The sequence below is a fragment of the Diadema setosum genome, chromosome 7, assembly GCF_964275005.1.
Source record: "Diadema setosum chromosome 7, eeDiaSeto1, whole genome shotgun sequence".
NCBI lineage: Eukaryota > Metazoa > Echinodermata > Echinoidea > Diadematoida > Diadematidae > Diadema > Diadema setosum.
In genome coordinates, this window is record NC_092691.1 from 29,732,106 (window position 1) to 29,751,840 (window position 19,735).

The 19,735-nt window shown below is 37.9% G+C and overlaps 2 protein-coding genes across 2 annotated transcripts in view; one reads left to right on the top strand and one right to left on the bottom strand.

Moving 5' to 3' along the window:
- Positions 1 to 62: 62 nt before the first annotated feature.
- On the top strand, positions 63 to 8,840 carry LOC140230569 (uncharacterized). Its single transcript, XM_072310711.1, has 7 exons — positions 63 to 159; positions 549 to 637; positions 1,667 to 1,811; positions 2,811 to 2,892; positions 4,083 to 4,779; positions 5,418 to 5,581; positions 7,532 to 8,840. The coding sequence occupies exons 1-7, from the start codon at positions 133 to 135 to the stop codon at positions 7,771 to 7,773; spliced, it is 1,446 nt and encodes a 481-aa protein (XP_072166812.1). The 5' UTR covers positions 63 to 132; the 3' UTR covers positions 7,774 to 8,840.
- A 6,262-nt stretch (positions 8,841 to 15,102) lies between these two features.
- The window catches only part of LOC140230571 (dual specificity mitogen-activated protein kinase kinase 5-like), a 34,865-nt gene continuing 30,232 nt past the window's right edge, over positions 15,103 to 19,735 (bottom strand). The window contains exons 15-20 of the mRNA XM_072310713.1: positions 19,344 to 19,415; positions 18,301 to 18,327; positions 17,535 to 17,561; positions 16,752 to 16,784; positions 16,208 to 16,269; positions 15,103 to 15,424 (exon numbers count right to left, since the gene is read on the bottom strand). Of these exons, the coding sequence (XP_072166814.1) occupies positions 15,268 to 15,424; positions 16,208 to 16,269; positions 16,752 to 16,784; positions 17,535 to 17,561; positions 18,301 to 18,327; positions 19,344 to 19,415 (378 nt within the window). The 3' untranslated portion in view covers positions 15,103 to 15,267. The remainder of the gene's footprint in view (positions 15,425 to 16,207; positions 16,270 to 16,751; positions 16,785 to 17,534; positions 17,562 to 18,300; positions 18,328 to 19,343; positions 19,416 to 19,735) is intronic.

The following is a 19,735-nucleotide window of genomic DNA, read 5'->3' on the forward strand; positions in this document are numbered from 1 at the left end:
CCAACGTAGCACTCTGCTGGTGGTGGTGCACGCGCCGCACGTGCATAATGTATCGATCGTACTGTACGTGTGAATATTGGGATCAGAAGATCAAAACGTGCGTAAAAGTGTCGCGTTATTCAAGTGGGAAGCATGGACAAAGTACAGTTTAACACGCAGGTAAGGGCACCGGAAAATAAATCCACAAGCAAAATATCACCTTTCTCCTCAAATTCTCCCGCAGAAGGTTTAAATAATAGGTTTCTTAGGATCTACTACCGCGCTGGTAGAACCTCTATTTTTAATGGTCCCATTCACTCGTTTCTGAGTATTGTGCTACTGTTTCTATGCGTTTTTAGACTGTACAAAACATACACAGTAAACTTAAATGAGTAAAATTGCCTTGGTTTACTCATGACCGGAGGAAAAAATACTATTACACGTGATTGCTGAACTATATATTCATATAATTCCACCGAAACTGTACAACATATGCACATAGAGTTCTAGACCTCTATTGTATTGACCATTGCATTGTAATATCTTCTTATATTGTCATTTTTACCCAGATTGTGCTGATGAGGAAAACTGTCAAAAGAGCCAAAGTCCAGCTGGTGCGTCGTTTGACTCGCCAAATAGCAATCATGAAGAAGAAAAAGTAAGTAACTAGTTAAATTTGTGAGTAACTAAGTAATCTATTCTCCCATTGATATTGTTTGAAGTTGTGCCTACTTGTGGCATGTAGCCAAATAATATTATGTATGAAGAACTTGTGTCTGTGTCCAACAATAAACCAACAACATGAAATCAGTTGAATGCAAGTTTCTAAATGAATAATCGCTGTATACTGTTAGATCTATTTTCAGTTTTTCAGATACTGTAAACGCCGCATATTTTGCTAGGTTTTTATTTTCACAAATTTCATGCGTCGGGTGCTTTCCACGAAATTAAAGACACGCGAAAATATTGACTGATCCCGATAGGAGTGTGACATATGCGTACATTTCTCCATTAATACAGCCTTACAGGACTCCACAATCGCGACTTTAACCACTCCGGAAATCGTCGGGAAGTCCCGATTCGCAAAAATGTAGACTCACTAAATATATATCGTATACAGTATTCTGGTTTTAAAAAAAAAATGCACCAATGTTCGCCCCCCTGTACCCAAATTCGACCGCACGCAAAGGCATATAGGTTTCTACATGTAGCTGACGGTCAAATTTTGGAGGGTGTTATGGTTGAATTATGGACTGCTTGCTTTACTTCATTTCTACATCGTCATTGCATGGTTGCTAACCACATACCTAGAAAATCGGCAAAAACATGATTTCTGTAGTAAGTGACTGCTTACTTTGAGCACTGGACAAGTATTGCTCATGCTGGTTGTCTGGTGTCTTCACTCTTCAGTCCTTTTACAATATCTTTTATTTGATTTCTTTTCTTTGTTTTCTTCAGAATCTTTAGTCATACAAACCAGCAGAATGTGATAATTATTATTTGTCCTGTACTGGAATAGAATAATGCTGCATTGTCCATGGTTCATTACCACAGTTATTGCTTTGTGTCTGCATGCTCATTTGATCTGTAGTTCATATGGTATCAAAGTTGTTTAGTAGTGCCTTGAGTATTTTTTAGGCACTAAATGTGGTCTTATGAAAGCTTACCAGAAATGTCTTTCTCTCAGAGGGTCAGAGAAGCAGATTGCACAGAATGAACGGAGGGCTGGCCGTCTCGTCAAAGAGATTGAGGTGATCAAGGATCTGCCAGTAGATGAGGTCACAATATCTGCCATCATTGCCAAAGAATCACTTGAGGAGGTTCTCAACAAGGTGAATTCCCCCTCCCCCTCCCCCTCCCCCTCCCCCTCCCCCCCCCCCCCCCCCAACCCAAGAGCATTGTAGTTAGGGTTCATTGCAGGCAAGCAGATCAGCATTGGTTTCCATACACCAAAATTTGTAGGTGACACAGTATTAATATGCTATCCTAATCAGGCTTATTTTTTGTGGATTTGTCTGACGCTCTTTTCAAATATTCACAGGGTTAAAGGGGAAGGCTAGTAACTGATCAGTGGGAATCAGTGGAAATGCTGGGAGATGATTGTTCCAATCCTTATGGGATTCATTCAAGAGTTCATTGTATATCTATTGTTGTGTGAAAATGATTTGCTTCAGAACGGTCTCATATTCAAGTAATGTGCAGATTAATGCTCCGTCACTGACCAGGGACGCTAACCTGGAAGCATTAAACTTCACATTACTCGAATATGAGACCATTCTGAAGCAAATCATTTTCACACAACAATAGATATACAATGAACTCTTGAATGAATCCCATAAGGATTGGAACAATCATCTCCCAGCATTTCCACTGATTCCCACTGATCAGTTACTAGCCTTCCCCTTTAAACTAATGTGTAAGTGGTAGGGTGATGAAAATCATCAGCACAGCATGACTTCCTGAAATTTCTTGTATCTTCTTGTTTGTTGCCCTAACATTTGCAAGATGTGCTTGCCCAACATGTCGATCATACAAGAAGCCATTTTGGGTTTTTTGCCTTGTTTTGTGTTTGCGTGATCACGAATGCATCCCACAAAGGCATAGCAAAATTTTGTTTTCTCTTAGTCCCTTTTTCAAGCATCCAATTGTGGTACAATTTTTTTCCCAAAAGCAAGTTTGTTTAAATGGCTCTCTTTCATTAAAATGTAATCATTTACATTTTAACATTGATAGCTCGTGCTAAGCTTTCAAAATCATTGGTGGTGCTTTGCTCTAATATAACACACTAGCAGTTAAGGTGACACTCTCTCTAACTTTTTTCTGTCTGTTAGCCAAACTCAACGGCTGACGAACGGGGACTGGCTCGTCTAATCCATCATAAGTTGATTGTCCAGCAGTTGGCCACCTTCAAGGGTAAGTTTGAGGGAATGATAGGAATCTTCATTCTCTGTGATATCGGAGATACATAAATGTTAGCATTATTGATGATAATGATATGCCTAATACTGTTTCTGAAGACAAAATTAAATGAATACAGACATTGCCACAAGACAGTATACCACTCCACTCTGTTTATGTTCAAGTCATGCATTCATTCAAGTGATGGATCAACCATGGAGGTAACCTCCATGGATCAACAGTCTCAGTTTGAGTCTGGTATGTGTATTGTTGCTAGATCCAGTAGCAGTTGTCATGATGATTTTTCCAGAATAGCAGGGGCATTCTGCCAAACTGATATTAGTGCTGTTATTCTTAACTCTGGCAGTATTAATTTGTCTGTGTGCACTTGTGTTTGCTCTGAATCATTGTGCTTTTAGGTGCTATTAACCCACTGAGAACAGGCTGATTTTGCTATACGGTAGTACAACAAGCGTTTCCCATAGAAATTTACCCGATTATACTTGGAACTAGTCTTCAGTAGGTTAAGGCATTCATCAGCTGCCAACTTTGACTGGAAAGTGTCATTAGACTTGTGAGAAACTCCAGCGAACTATCGGTTTTCCAGAATGAAAACCAGAGTGGTTAGGCGGATTTTGCAATTTTATATACACCATAGTTTATCATGAGCATAACATTTAACAAATCTGGAAGTGTATCAAAATTTTGCAACGGGTTGAACTTGCAATCAAGAACCACAGCAATGGAATGTAAAATGAGAATTATCTCTCTTGTCAAGCAGATAGTTTGCAATTTTGAACATTGAACACAATATACAGTACATGTATGTACATTGCATTTCAGTTTTGGGCCACAAGTTATTTATTGCAACAAAAACACTTGTGCATGTCATATCTCTACAATGTACATTGTACAGTGGAATGGCACTTTTGTTGTTGAAATGAGTTGCTAATATTCCTGGAAACTTGTCTTCCATACATGTGTATATGTGTTGCTACTTGTATGTATACTAACTTAACTATTCTTTGTTGAGGAGTTTGTGTTTATTACATCAATTTGATTTCAGTACAAGTATCATACAGACATCTCTTCAATGTTTATTTTGTCTGCCCTAGCTTCTCTCTCCACACAAAACTTAAACCTGCATTTTCAGATGTATGTATACAATACTAACTTAGTTTTTGTACTGTGATCTCCCTCTTCAGATCTTGTTACAGATGATTTACTGGCAGTCGGGAAGAAGAAAGAAAAGAGCATGGAGAGAATTCAAAATCCTGAGCAGAAGAGGAGTGAAGCATCAGATACATCTGAAGGAAGTGAAAGTGATAGTGATGAACTGGAGAATGATGAAGACTCCCCGATCAAATCTGGAATAAATTCTGTAAAAGGGATACATAATTCAGCTGAAGAGACTCGCAGAAGAAAATCACAGAAATTAAAATCAACAAATCCAGTGTCACTGTGTGGACAGAAAAAGCAGCTTGAAAAACAGATGAGAGCCAGACACAAACGGAAAGAAGAGTCCGACTTCTTTGTCACTGGCTCAGACGGAGAGGATGCAAATGTGTCTGGGGAGATGTCGGACAATGGTGGCAGCAGCGAGAGTGACTCAGATGCAAGTGGTGCTGAGGACGATTACGGCGTAGATGATGTGGATGACGACCTCGATGATGATCACGATAACATGGAGGCAAACTTCGGCGCGGAGTTGAAGGAGCTGTCCGACCACTTCCGCAAACAGCAATCCCGGTATGCCGACAAGAGTGCTGCCGGTGAGAGGAAGAGATCGAAAGGGCTGGATTCCCTGTTTGTGGGCAAACTGTCGGGCAAGAGCCCCCTGGACGCTGCTGCCAGTGTGAACAAGAGCGGAAGGAACCGCCCTGGACAGAAAGAGAGGCATAGGTTAGTACCTCTGCAATGGTGATTCACATATTACCACTCCTTGTTGAACCAAAGCTCAGTTGCATAACAAACTGTGCTGAAACAGTTTCTTTCATTAAAGGCAACATCCAAAACATAATCTTACAAACCATGAAGCCAAGCTCTGATATGGGGGTTGCTATGGTAGTTCATTATCATTTTTCAGTAAGTTTATGGATTGTGATGATAGTGCAGGCATGCTTCTCCTGTGTCGCTTGTCATAACTTAATTGAGTTCCTGTTTTTCAGTCTATTCTCTGTGTTGTATTTCCATTTATGATTTTGTGATGTATCTTAAAGTTCAAATTACACACGGATGTGAACTCGTGAAAACCACGAGTCCTACAGAGTCCAAAAAACTTATTTCCAAACACAAACATACACACAAACACACACAGGGACACACAACCAATTTGGTTTCTTGTGCTTTGTACTGTTAGCATGTTTTGTATTAATTTTAGGTTAGTTGTTAGATAATAAAATCTGACTGATAAAAGCTGACTGAAAGGTTTTCATATGTGGTCACATATTGCCTTCTCTTACTGGAATTCTTTTTCATACATCTGTTTTTGTTCTCTGTCTCTCTCTCTTTCTTTTTTTTTTTTTCCTTTTTTAAAATAGAATTAACATCAAGAAGCAGCTGCAAGTGCTGAGAAGACCATCTGCTCATCAGCCACAGAGCAGACATGTAGCCCTGGTAGATATGCCTAGTCTTGCCACCAGAGACAAAGCAGAGAAGAAAGTCATTACAGGCATCAATGCTATGCCAGAGAAACCAAAGACTGGTAAGATTACAGAATGTGTTTGTCCTTCGCAAGCATGCATTTATTCCTATCTACTTCCCTCACTTGATGATGTGTAGTGTATTAGTGCTCGTAAATTCAATCATAAATTTCATAATACTTTTCCAGCGCTATGTAATGAGATAAAACTGTTGGGAACCGTTCTAAAGGAAAAAGATAACAATTTGCAGAACTGTGTAACTCTAATTGCTGTAACAAGTGGAGTCAATATGGATAGATTTGAGGAATAAATCCAGTTATTGTAGAAATTTATTCACCTGTAGAGCCAACCTACACATCCCCAGTATCAAGTTAGTGAAAACAGTGAATATACAAGACTGTATTTTAGAGCCTTAAAGGGATTGTACAGTTTTGGTTGAGACCTAATTTCAGGTTTCTAACATTTTTTTGGTGAAATAATGAGAAACCTCTTATGAAATATGAAAGAGCATGTAAATGAGGAATTCAACATTTATTTGATGAAAATCGGTTTTGAAATGGCTGAGATATCCAAAAAAAGTGATTCTAATAAAGTGTGGCACCCACACTTTATTACGATCATTTCGTTTTACTTTGTTTTTGGATGTTTCAGTCATTCCAAACTCGATTTTCATCAAATCAACTTTGAATTCATCTTAAAATGGAATGCTTTGTACTATATTATAAGTGTTTTCTTGGTATCTCGCAAAAAGTTAAAGGCCCAATTCTCATTTCCACCAATACTGTACCATCCCTTTAATGCAATGGATGTAAAGAAAATAGTAAACAGAGTCAGGGAGGATGAGAAAGAAAGATTTAGTACATTCTGAGAGGAGGAGGTTGGGGTATTAAGCATTTGGATATTGAAGACAAACTGATAAGAATGGGAGGTTCTCTTGCCTGTAAATTTGATAGAATGTATGAAAGGATCCGCCATGTCTCTTGAGCTGGGCAGAATGTATTGATAAATGGAAGAATTACTGAGGAAGTTTGTGGATGAAGGGCTGTGAAGGTACTACTTTAGACATGTTGGAAATGTCGGGGGATGAGAAGGGTCCATGTGAATGATGGGGGGGGGGGGGTGGGAATTGTAGAGGTGTAATAGGCAGACAATGGAGAACAGTTAACCATTCTTTATTCATATCACTTACCCTATTTGACTTCATCTAATTCCTTCCTGCTGACCATTCTTCTCCCCCTCCACTCTACTCCAAGGTGACCATTCATCACTACCAATGTCCATACACCCCACCTCCTCCTTTGTTCTTTTGTTCCCCACACATCAGTATGCCCCTCAACTCCCATTGTCCAGTAGGGATCCCTACCAGCACAGCTGAGCCCTTTTTCCTTCCTCTTAAAGCCCAACCCTTTGACCTTGTCCTTCCATTGTCACAGACATGATAGTGTTCCTCCTTTTGAAATTGCTTGAATCCTCTGCTTCCTCTCTCCTTTTCACAGCACATCCGTGGCATTGTTTAGACAACAGATAAAATGTGAATGTAGTTCTAGTACATACAAAGTTTGTTATTCATGGCCATGCTGTCCCCTGGATACTGTAGGTGTTTTTTTTTTTTTTCTCATGACGCTCATTCTTTCTGACATACTATGCCACTTTCTGTAACATACTGAAAAACTATGATATTAAAACATTTGCATTTATTATATAACCTGTTACTTTTGTTGTCATCTAGGATCAATATTTTCATGCTAAAATTATTAGGTTCACAGAAGCAGAAAGCTATAGACGTTTCATTAGATAATTGCTGATGATTGTATATTTGTGTCTCCTATTTATTTTCCAACCAACAATTTAGATTTAAAGCTGGACGTCAGCATTATTCTGAATGTCTGTGCATATAACATCCTTTTGGCACTGCTGCCGAAACGTAATGAAATGTGCCCAGTGATATGACTGCACAAAATTTATGTGACCAACTAATCCGATATGTGTCACATGTCTCTTTCCTTCATCAGAGCCCACAGGGGAGAAGAAGCTGCCACCATCGCAGAGGCCCCTGGACCACCCCAAGGCCAAGAGAGGCAGGGGGAGGGATGGAGGAGGAGGGCAGGGACAAGCTGGAGGGAAGGGGGCAAGCAAAGCACACGGGCAGAAGGCAGAGTCCCTCCACCCCTCTTGGGAGGCTAAGAGGAGGAAAAAGGAACAGGAGTCTAAGATTCTTCCCTTCCAGGGGAAGAAGATAACGTTTGATGACTAAATTCCCCACAGAGAACCAGCAGAGTAATTACATGATGCATGAATAAATATTTGGAAATGTTAAAATTTGAATGTTTATAAGAGTGACTTCACTTTGTGTCTCTTTTTAAAATGAGGGAAAGACAGAGAGAAGGGGGCTGCATTTTGTTTTTGTGGCCCCAAGATGTGCCAAGTATGAAATATAGTTTCAAGATACATATGAATTAAAAGTTAATGAAATTCTTCTGTCAAGTTGCTTTAATTGCAACTGATTGACAAATTGCCCTACATCAACGTAAATAAGCACTGAATTGATCAGTGTTTTAGTAGTAGCCATGACTAAAGAAATCAAAAGTGTGCATACTTGAGAGCAGGATTTGAACCTACGACCTGGATGACTGTCCGGTGGTTGTGAGTTCAATCCTACTCGAGTATGTACGTCCATGATCTCTGTTTGTCATGACTACTACTAAAACACTGATCAATTCAGTGCTTACTCATGTCAATGTAGGGCAATTTGTCAATCAGCTGCAAGTAAATGTTAACTTGAAATCACAGATGATCTTTCTACTCTCGCTGTTACATGCAGAAAGACTGAAGTAACAATTTAATCTAGTGCAAGCCACACTGTATGAGCCCATTCTGTTATTTTGAGTGTGGTGTGAAATATGACTTGTACTCCTTTACCAATTTCTTCCACTTTTATAATACCTCTCCCCTCCATCTTTGTTTCCTTCCTTGGTTTATCCTCTGTAATCCCATGTGATCGTACTGCATTACCAACTCTAGTCTATACTCCCAACTCGTGCATGAATATGTGGAAAAAATCTTGACCAAGAGTCAAAGCAATGCCTTCATTACCAAAAGCTTTGATTTATGTACTGAGGGAGAAAACAACATTTTTTGGCATTATTGATAATACAAACATTCTAACCTATCAAGCTTTTGGTCGCTTTCCCGATATATGGGCCAAAGGTTTATGTGAGTAAGGGAGGCAATGTTGAAAGATTGTCTTTGATTGAATATTGTAGAAAGAAATGCCCATGTTTTTTTTTCATGAAAAGAGCAAGAACACTAAAATAAAGTGAAAAAGAAAAACCCTGTTCCTTTTTGTTTCCATGTCTATGTAGGTGTCTTGAAATATGATGTATAACACAAGGTCCTATACATGTATATATATGTGACAGTGCACCTCAAAACAAACAAAAAGTCGCCAGACATGAATTTTTAGTTAAGACCATATTCTGAAAGAGCAGACTTTAAGCTTTAAAATGATGTATAACTCAAATCAAATGGACTCTCATAACCTATCTAAATATTGGAAAGAAAGCACAACCTCAGAAAAAGTGTGAACTGAGAAAAGAGGCTCTGAAGTACAGTGTCTATTCAAGCGCTTAATCTTTACCAAACCGTGCTGGCTGTGCGATGAATGGGACAAAAAACAGGAAGTAAACTACTGGAGTAATTACAATGAAGGGATTATCAGATTAAACTGAAATTAAGCATGTCTCATTAACACATTCTGTTCATACTTTATGCCAACTTTCAAAGCAGTAGCACTATCCTTGCAAAAGTTATTAGAGTTGAAAGTGAAGAGTGTGGACAAAGTTTTTCAGAAATGAAAAAGGGATTCTGAAGACACACCTAATCACACTATTCTATCAAAAATGTTCGAGATAAACTGCTAAAAAAACACACTTTCCTGCCCCTTTTATGATACCAAATTTTAGCATAATGTAAAAGAACACCTGCTCTTTCAGAAAATATGAAAAAGTCAAGTTCGGCTAGGTTGACCCATTTCACTTGTTTTCAGTCCTCACGCAAAATCAGTGTGTGCGACTTTGTTCGTTTTGAGGTGCACGGTCACATATTTAACTACATGTAGTAACAATCTGTGTATGTGTATACATTGTACATACCAGTGCGAGTTGTGCTTGGGTGTACCAACTCTTGAATTGACCCACATTTGGATTGTTAAAGTGAAGGAGGTATATTGGCTCTTGAAAAACTTCATGTCACATCTCAAGGTCCATAATTAGGTATTGAAACACATACCCTCACAGGAATTGATATATTAATGAGTAAATTAAAAAATATATACATACACACACACACACGTATATATATATATATATATATATATATATATATATATATATATATATATATATATATATATATATATATATATATATATATATATTATGTCTGTGTGTTTCTAAAATATTGCTTTAAACAATGCATATTTATTTAGACTTGCAAAAAAAAAAAAAAATCCCCCCAAAAACCTGCACAATGTAAAGTATTTGTGATGTTATAGAAATGAGGCATGTGGGGTGGATCAATGTAAAAAAGAAATTACACATGACATGTTCCTTCAATTGATGTTGTTTCTCTGTCATATTTAATTCAGATCTATTGCCAGGTATGTACACATTTACATGATAATACAACTTTGCACTCGACACTGGACATCATCATGCTATGACTAATATACTGACAAGGGCATTTGGGGAAATTCATGCAGGTTTTACAAATCAGCAAGCTAGAAATCAAGTTCAGTATTCCATACCACAAAATAGAGATAAGTATCAACTTTCTATTAGTATTAGAGACCACTACATAGTGATAAGGCTGAAATGTACACAAGTATGATAAAAATGGTATTCTACATATTATTTGACAGGCACACGTGAGGTTGTCAAACTTATTCTTGGGTTGGGAGCATACGAAATAAAGGAAGGAAAAAAAAAAACTGTTTTGAGAGGGGGAAAAAAGTGACCTAACATAAATTTAGAACTGTGTGGAGTGGTCTTGAGCATGTCAAACCAGCAGGTTTTGTGTCAAAATGATGCAGATTTTGGAAAACAAGAGAAGGTCACAGTTTCTCATCTGTGCCAACAAGTTCTGAGTGACAATTAGTGAAGATAAACAAAACAACCCTAACAACAACAACAACAACAAAACAGGGTAAACTTCAGATTACATTTTTGATCCTGGAACTCTTTCCCAATCAAAATCTGGTATTTTTTTTTTTTCATGAGGTTCGAATCAAGGGGCATTAGCATTTTCTTTTAGAGTTGATGGAAGTAAGTTATGCCCTCCTGGTTCTAACCACTCAATGCAGACATATTTGTTGTAATTGTTGGTCTTGGAAGTAGAGACAAGAAGGAGATGAAAGGCAGCCATGTTAATATCTCATCTTTTGAGTGGATGTCCGATAACATCACACAGGGCAAGCTGAAGATAAAGCCAGAGGTGCCATCTTGTTTTCCAAGTGCCATAAAACAATTCTCATTGCTATGAATGAATACAACAACAGACACAAGATTGATATATATAGCTGATCATAGCTACACTATGTCTGTTTGAACATTTAGTTGCAAACTAACGAAAGTGCTGGTCAAACTAGAGCAATAGTCAGAGTGACACCACAATCAAATTGAGAAGAAACTTGTGATATCCCACACATGAGCAGACATCGTCTAACATGAACATGGCAAGCTGAACCACCAAGATTGCAGAGTCAATTTGTCTAGATACTAGTGACTGACACATCTTTGCACAAAATGGATGATCTCTCATTGCCATCATCATGGAATGTCACTATTCACAATATACCAGCCCATACATATTTCTTGCAATCAAGAACAAAAACAAATATATCTGAAAAAAAAAAATCTCACAGTGTTAAGTTTTGACAAAACTAATAAACAATACTTTAAGAGACCATGACTACGTAATACTACATGTTTCTCCCAAAACCAATACAATAAAATAGAGATTATCAAAGGAATACACATTTGCAGCCATTCAATATGAATTGAAGTTTTAAAGGAGAAACTCCACTTCATGTCCAAGTTGACTTTGCGAGTGAGGTCCACTGTGAGTTTTAATCAGAAGTTTCAAAAACAGAAAAAAAAGCTGAGTTCTTAAGTTTTCTATGTTTCCACATAAGAGTGATGTCAGTCATTATCACAACTGATGTCATGTCACTATCTATACATATTTCTCTCTTTTTTTATTTTTATCTTTTTATCAATGAGCAGAATTGCTGCTTCATCTTGTGATGTGGTTCACTCCAGTAGTAATGATTATGACCATTTCAAAGCAACAAATAATGCGGATGTGACCAGAGTTGCATTCAGAAGACTGCCATAACAATTACCATCTTCATTCATCAAATACCAGTCAGCATTAACTGGAAACATTCGCTCAGAAGGCAGGGTACCATTTGTAATATTTTTTGACATTTCTTGGACAATTCTTGGAAACGAAGCTTTGAAGAGTTGCGCAGCACAGCTAGCTAGATATCTGTGGGCTTGTTGGTGAGGCTGCAGAGAGGATTTCCACAGAAAGTTCAAGGTGAAGGTATGCATTACCCTGGTACTCTTTGATATATTTTGACTATCAAACCCAGACAAAATGAAGGATGGCCACTTTTGTTGTTGGCAACATACAGAATGTTCCAACCTCCCTTGTTACGATGAAAAATCTTTAGGATGGTACACTCTGTATGTTCCCCCAATGCCAGTCCTTAGCTATATACTGATGCATTTTCAAAAGACATGTCATCTACTGCCCCGTCATGCTGAACCCTTGCAAAAGATTTACAGTTCTTCCATTATTACACATACATATAACTAATAACTGATCATAGATCACCAATAGTCCAAAACACACAGCTGTGTGTTTTTGTTTTGTTTTTTGTTTTTGTTTTTGTGAGGCCATAAGTAAGGGATACTGGGGAGGTTTTGACATCTCAAGGAAATGGCCCTATAATACGAGGGTCATGCTTCAATGTCAAAGAACAGAAGATGCATCAACTGTGACAAAGGGGAAAAATGGCCTGATTACTTCAATGACCATGTTATCACATAGGACCTACATTGCTCATTAGATAATGACAGAAGGATAAAACTTAAAATTCATTGTTGTGCCCAAGATACTTTCCACTCACATTTTCTCCCAACACAAGAACTTGTTTTAACACGTTCAGCAACAGCATACTGCTATGAATACAAAGTGACAAAATTTTGCTGAAATTTTAGATTGATACTACATTTCATTGAATGAATAAAATATCACAGTTGGTAATACTTTACTGCCAAAAGCTGATTTCCGTGTAATTAATGTCATTATCCTGTCAGCACCCGAACAATCTGGCTTTCTCAATGAACCACCCTAAACTGCCCTCATGCTGACCTCTACCATGCTGACATTTGTTTGGCCCTATCCACTGGATGGCTGCAAAACTTGATGCAGCTCTGAAGGAGGAGGAGCAACTATCGAGATAGTCTTGATTCAAGCACTCGGTGCAGATGTGGAATATATTACATATATGTGGTTAGGTCCAGTGGGCAGTTGACCAGTGAGAAGTGACCTCAATGCCTTTTGCCCCTCCCCTGGTTCCTAAAGGTCAATGCCGGACATCTTTTTTGAGCGATGACGTGTACCGTTACATATCTAACGCTGCAGCTTTCATATAATTTAATCATTGCAAATAAAAAATCACTGGCCACATGATTAAAATCTTGCTGATTCTCACCAATGGTGCTATGAGAGTTAAAAGCACTACCATTTTGATTCAGCTGACTATCATCTTCTCACTGTATTTGGCACAGAATGTCTGTACAATATTTGATTGCTTCCAACCATGCTTGCCCAACCATACCCATAACCATTTCTCTCCTCTCAATGTATGCCTTCCAACATGCCCATGCATAAATGCTGAAAAATGATTATGATAACCATAATGATAATAACAATAAATATTTTGCTTCTTGTCCATCTCTGCTCGAAAAATCCACGGACATATGCTTACATGACACCACCTTTACTTTCACTACCTTACTATTAAAAGGGTTAACTCCTTTCCAGAATCTACCCAGGGAGTTTTTTGAAAGGCAATGACCGACAATGACCAAAGTTGCCTCTCAATGATTACTACCTAGAAAAAGTAAAGAAGAATTAGCAAAGAGTATATTTTCATTACTTCACTCTGCAAATTATGGAAATTTCTCATCATCATCCTTGACAGTTCATTTTTTTCCCAACTCAGTGGGGTTGGACAGGTCATTTCTTTTAATCAGGGATGATATTGAGGTTTGCTGAAAAAATCGGAAATCAAAATTTTCAGGCAATTTTGATACATGGAAACAGCAAAATGTGTATAGACTTGAGAAAAAAAAATCTGAAATCAGATTTAAATCTACAGAATATCATGCCTGTTTAATGGTTCTCTTCTATGACATCCTGTCTGTTGGGTTGATGTGGGTGATTTTAGCTGCCCTTCTGTCTCCTTTGATGGTTTTGCAGGGTCTCCCATGTAGGTTTTTCCCAGCAACTGGGAAATTTACCATTCTCCAAAGCCAGTGGGTCTTTTCTCTCCTAGCCACATGTCCATACACATGTCCATACAGTCTGCTCTTCCTCATTTACTGCCCTATCCTTACCACACCCTTTGATTGGAAGAGGTTTTCATTTTTCTATGACATAATGATTCCCTGCACATCCATCCGACCATGCTAATCTCGGCCTTTCAATTTGTTTTACATTGGACAAGTTCATTGCTTTTGTCTCACTGCTATAGGTCATGCATTTCTGCACACATAAGCCTGATATTTTGCAAATACAAGCACGTATGAGTCATGACTCAGAACATGTCAGACAGTTTCACAATTTTTCTTTAAAAATGATTTCATGATTACATCAGAGATCAAGAAACACAGCAGAGGAATAAGAAATAAAGAAAAAATTATTTTTTCTCAAGAAGCAAAGCAAGCCATTTCACACCTCAGTGTGTGTATGTGTGTTACCTGAGGCAATATTTTGGCATATTGTTAATTTTACTGAACATTAGTTGACTCACATAATTCCCCATAAAACTATGGTACAGATGCCACAAGAACAACTAGAAGCAGGAGAAGAATCATCTATAGCTGTAGGTATTGACGAAGAGGCGGTTTCAAGTAAAACTTCACATGTGCATCTTCCGGTCGCACACACAGGACCTACATTCCATTATGACAGGCAGTGATAGATGCGAGATTCGCTTCTGCACTCACCACCAACCATGTAATAAATCGTGGCTGAGGTGTACTGTATACGCTGTTATTTTCGCATTTAGATATTTTCGCAAATAACAAGGTCATAGACATTTTCGCGAGATGTTCTTTTCGCGAATCGATGCTGACGCTTACGTTAATGCTCTATTAACACAGTGCATGGAGTCATTTTCATGGGTTGTTAAATTCACGATCCAACTGTGATTCGCAAAATTCGCGATAATTAAACCCTCGCGAATATAACAGCTTATACAGTATACATGAAACAAAAAGATAACGGGAGAAGTGGAAGAAGCGAGCCTGCATCAATGGGGAGGTGGTGTTGGAATTAACACCCGGTCATGCATCCTCAGGTGGCATGCTCCCGCTGGCATCCCCACAACTAAGAGTCTCATTTATATCTACATTTCACATGAACACATCCCGTCCAAAGATGCGATCTTTCCCCCCTAGAGTCCCTTCACGAGTCCCCGTAGCCGCAACTCCTGGAGCTCCTGACACACCCACTCGGCGATGACCTGCTTGTTGCCGTCGGCGAAGATGCGGATGAAGGGATGCTGCATGAGGTCCTGGGGCTTGGGCCGGTCCCCGGGCTGCTTCTGCAAACTGTGTTTGATGCAACAAGGAGCAAGAGATATTTTTTTAAAAAGGAGGGAGAGGTAATGTGAGGGAAAGAGAAAGAGCACATAACATTTTCTGGGATCCATTTGATCCATGCTTGTTGAAAAAATGTTTTAAATCTCAGCACTGCATGCATTAAGGAGAATCATATTGGTGTGTGAACCTATCACTGATCCGGGGACTATTGCAAAGAAATATGACAGGCAACTCCTGATTAGAAATATAAACAGAGAACAATGGAACTAAATCCCACTCTATCACATAAAAAAAAGAATGTTATCTGATGGCAAATCCAATGCAGGAGGAAGAAATCTCCAAAATCTAGGCACATAATTTGTATGTAGATGCATTAGAAATAATAGTAGTTTAAAAGACAGACATGGAAACAAAGACACTTGTTCACAACCCCACTGCACATCATACATCATATCTCTGCACTGAACGTGTTGGTTTTCTGTGATAACACATGAAGGCTCTTCTAATGGCCATATCTCACTCGGCTCTATTTCAATTGCTTTGATGAACAAAAAATATTAACTCCAGTATACCTATGTATCACATGTCTAAATCTTGCCCTCGAGTTGCCCTTAGACAATCATACTTTCCCACTTTCCTTCAAATATATCTAACAAGAGTTTACAAAGTTTTCAAGTTTTATACATGCACAAGGAAGAAAGAATATATGCTAATGGGCAGAGTATCATGAAAAGTTCCAGGCATGTGTTGAATAGGATAAAAGGAAAAAAAATTGGCATCACTGTCACTCACCATCGATTGACAAAGTCCACAAATTCTTGTGAAAATTTGTCACTTGGTAACCTTGGCGGCTTCTGGGTATCAGAAAAAAAATAATAAAAGAAGACAATGACTCACAGGTTATCAAAACAGATATATATTTGATTAGGTATATCAGCATCAAAGAAAAAGAACAAAAACTAATATACTGCACACTAATTTTAGACTATCAAAACATGCCCTACTGTACCAAAAGTATCATATTGTCTGCAATAAACGCATTGGAAAATGACATGGTTTTCATTTTATTTTTCTCTGATCCAATCTTGTTCCTCTCTTTTCAACTGATTCTCACAGATATGGTCCAACTCCACTATTCACGCCACTGGATACTTGTACATTCTAAGCAAGTTCTGCTGTTTATTCATTAGACTCCTTTGTTCCATATCAACTAATTTCATGTCTGGTCCATATTCTGTCGTAATGATTTATCTAAGTTGGGAAGGTTTCTTTGTGAAGCAAAGAAACTCAGAACTCACTACAGAAATATTGATACACCTGCAAAATAAATATTTACCTCATGGACAATACACTGCAGAAGATCTATTGGCTGCAAAGGGAGAATCAAACACAGAAGAAATGAAATGAATTTCACAGCTTCAATCACTGGGGAAGAAAATAAGATCCCACATTTTGAAAGACTTTTTTTTTTTTTTAATGGGACGACTGAGACGAAAATTACTAACATTTTCCATGCAAAGTTGTAGAATACTTCTTTGCTTAATTTACTGCCCTATACTTGTGACTTTTGTTATCTCAATTGACTTTGTAATCATACAAGTTGAAAGGGAATGCAGAATGGTAATCATAAAAATTGAAATTTGATTAAAACATAGATTACATAATTTCAACTACATGTATCTTCAAGACAACCTCATTAGTCTGCATGGATAATAGTTTGGAAAATGACATACTGAAATCAAATACTAAGGGCAATGCAGAAGAATGAAACATTACCAAAATGAACAGAGTTCATATTACTTCTGTAACACATAGAAGTGATACACAACAATTCTACAATTCCCATCCATCATATGACTAATCAACAACAACTTTTTGTATCTCTTTGCATCTAACAAAAATATTCCTGCCGGTGTCCACGTATACAGATGAAATGAAAAAAAAACAAAAAACAAAAAACAAAAAAAAACATCAGCACCCACTACACTTTTCTTCTAACAAGTCAAACACAAGAGCTACAATATGTGCGACCCGATGCAAAATCATGTGATGACAATGTAACTAAAGTATGGCAAGTGTCTGCAAACGAGGGCTTGGAATGAGGAACAGCACTACTCACCGAGAGATCACGTTCTCTTGGTGTTACCTGCAGAATGGGAAAAATGAGGAAAGAAATGACTGTAGCTGTAGGCCCCCTATGCAGTATTTCCTCTTACAGGGAATGGGAGAAAATTACCACGGCCTTGAGATGGCAAAACAGTGTTTCTACATCCAACCTCATTTCCAGTAAATTGAGCTTGAAGTTTTGAAAACCTTGTTCAGCTTGTTATTTTGTCAAGTCCATGCCCAACATGTGTTGAGCAGGGGCAAGCATATCGCCGCTTACATTGTTTTGCAAATAAAATTTGAACAATGCCCAATGGGAGGGAGTGTCATATCTCAGTAACGGAATGGGTTCTGATTTCAAGATTTGGTCAAGAGTTAGATCATACTAAAATAATCTGAAATATGTGACTACATCAATTTTCATGAATTTTCGACATACATTGTTTTGCCATCTCAAGGCCGACCAATCAATGACTTCTGGACTTGAATTTGATAAATGGTCATTTGTAGCCCCTTATGCATTTTATTAAACACAGGCTAGAGGTGACTTGTCACAAGTCACAGGTAAACACGTATTAAATATGCATTCCCAATACAGATGATACCAAAAATGCCCATCGTAGATAGAAAATGAACAATCAAGGGGGGGGGGGGTGTCACAGTTTATCATCATATTGTTTTAATTCCAGTCAGCAATTAGAACAAAAAGAAGCAGTAATTAGTAATCCTGTTCATTATGTCAATGTAACTCTAAAAATGAGGGAAAATATGAAACTCACTGGATATGGAAATCGTCCGGTTGCCATCTGCAATGTGGATAGATAAAATAAAAAAAATGATGATATAAATGTCAAAGACAAAAAAAACAGTAGATGACTGCACTTGGCTATCTCTGTATCACACACACCTTGTAATCTCATAGATTATCATTCAAAAAGCAACATTTGACAAACCTAGTCGTGTTGACAAAAATCACTGCCAATGCCAACTACCATACAGTTTAAAAACCGTAACGTTCATATCCATGGAAAATTTGTTTGTTTATTTGTGCTGTTTGATTTGTATTGAGTACTCGCTTTAAACAATTATTTCTACAACTCCTTCTCAAAACTGAGTTTAATCTGACAACCAGACCTTAACTGTATGTATTTAAATCATCTACACCAGTGTTTGTAGATCTTTCTCTTCTAAAATTTACACCTGGTTAACAAGGCAGGAACATACTGAGGCCAAATATCCTTCATCATCACAGCATTGCAGTGCACCAGGAAAAGTAAGGTGTGGGACCAAAAAGAAAAAAAAAAAAAAAAAAACACCCCAACTTTCTGATAATATGTAACCAAAACTAATCATTAGCTCATCAATATTCTCAAAAGAGATTTGTCATGACACTAAAGATAGGCCTTATTAATGCATGTGTACAAAATCTACTTTCTCACACTATTAAAGAATTACAAAATTTCAAACATTTCAAAGATTAAAACAGTTCGGAATGCACAGTACCGGAAATAATGTCTTCTTTCAAAGTGGCCGCTTGCTTATGGCAATCAATGGTAATCTTATGGTAACCAAAATGTCAAACACAAGCAAAACTCTTCTGTTCATAGAAATCCTTAGTGGTCACCTGCTTTAATTCAACATTCACTGTTTCCATTTTCGTTGAGTGGCAATTATCAGCTTGTGTGACAGATCTACTATTATCCTTGCAGCTGTCATATAGCAATGTTACAATATGGTCAACAAATGGAAGCAGCAAAGGACAAAAGAGTTGTCATTGCTTGGTGGGGAATTAAGTATGATGCCGGAGCCAGAGCAGTCTCACCTCTAATAAGAAGACTCCCAAACTCCAGACTTCTGAATGCACACCATACTCGTCACCCAACACTCGCTCCGGCTGTGAAGGAAGGTAAATCTTACAATTGAAGACCTGAATATAAGAACGACCCAAGTCCAATTTTTGGCCAAATTCAGTTTGACATGGGAAATTGTAGCTTCTGCATAGATTCATCTTGTGTATAAATGATAAATCCTAATTACCCCCGGAAGTGCCTGAAATTAATGAGTTCAATCTTATATGAATGTAAAAATTAAGGACTTGGGTCATTCTTACATTCATATTATAGCGCCCTCTCTCATCCTTCTCTCATCTCTATAGCAGAATATCATGTATATATGATTCAAAGAACGACCCAAGTCCATCACACAAAATGGCCT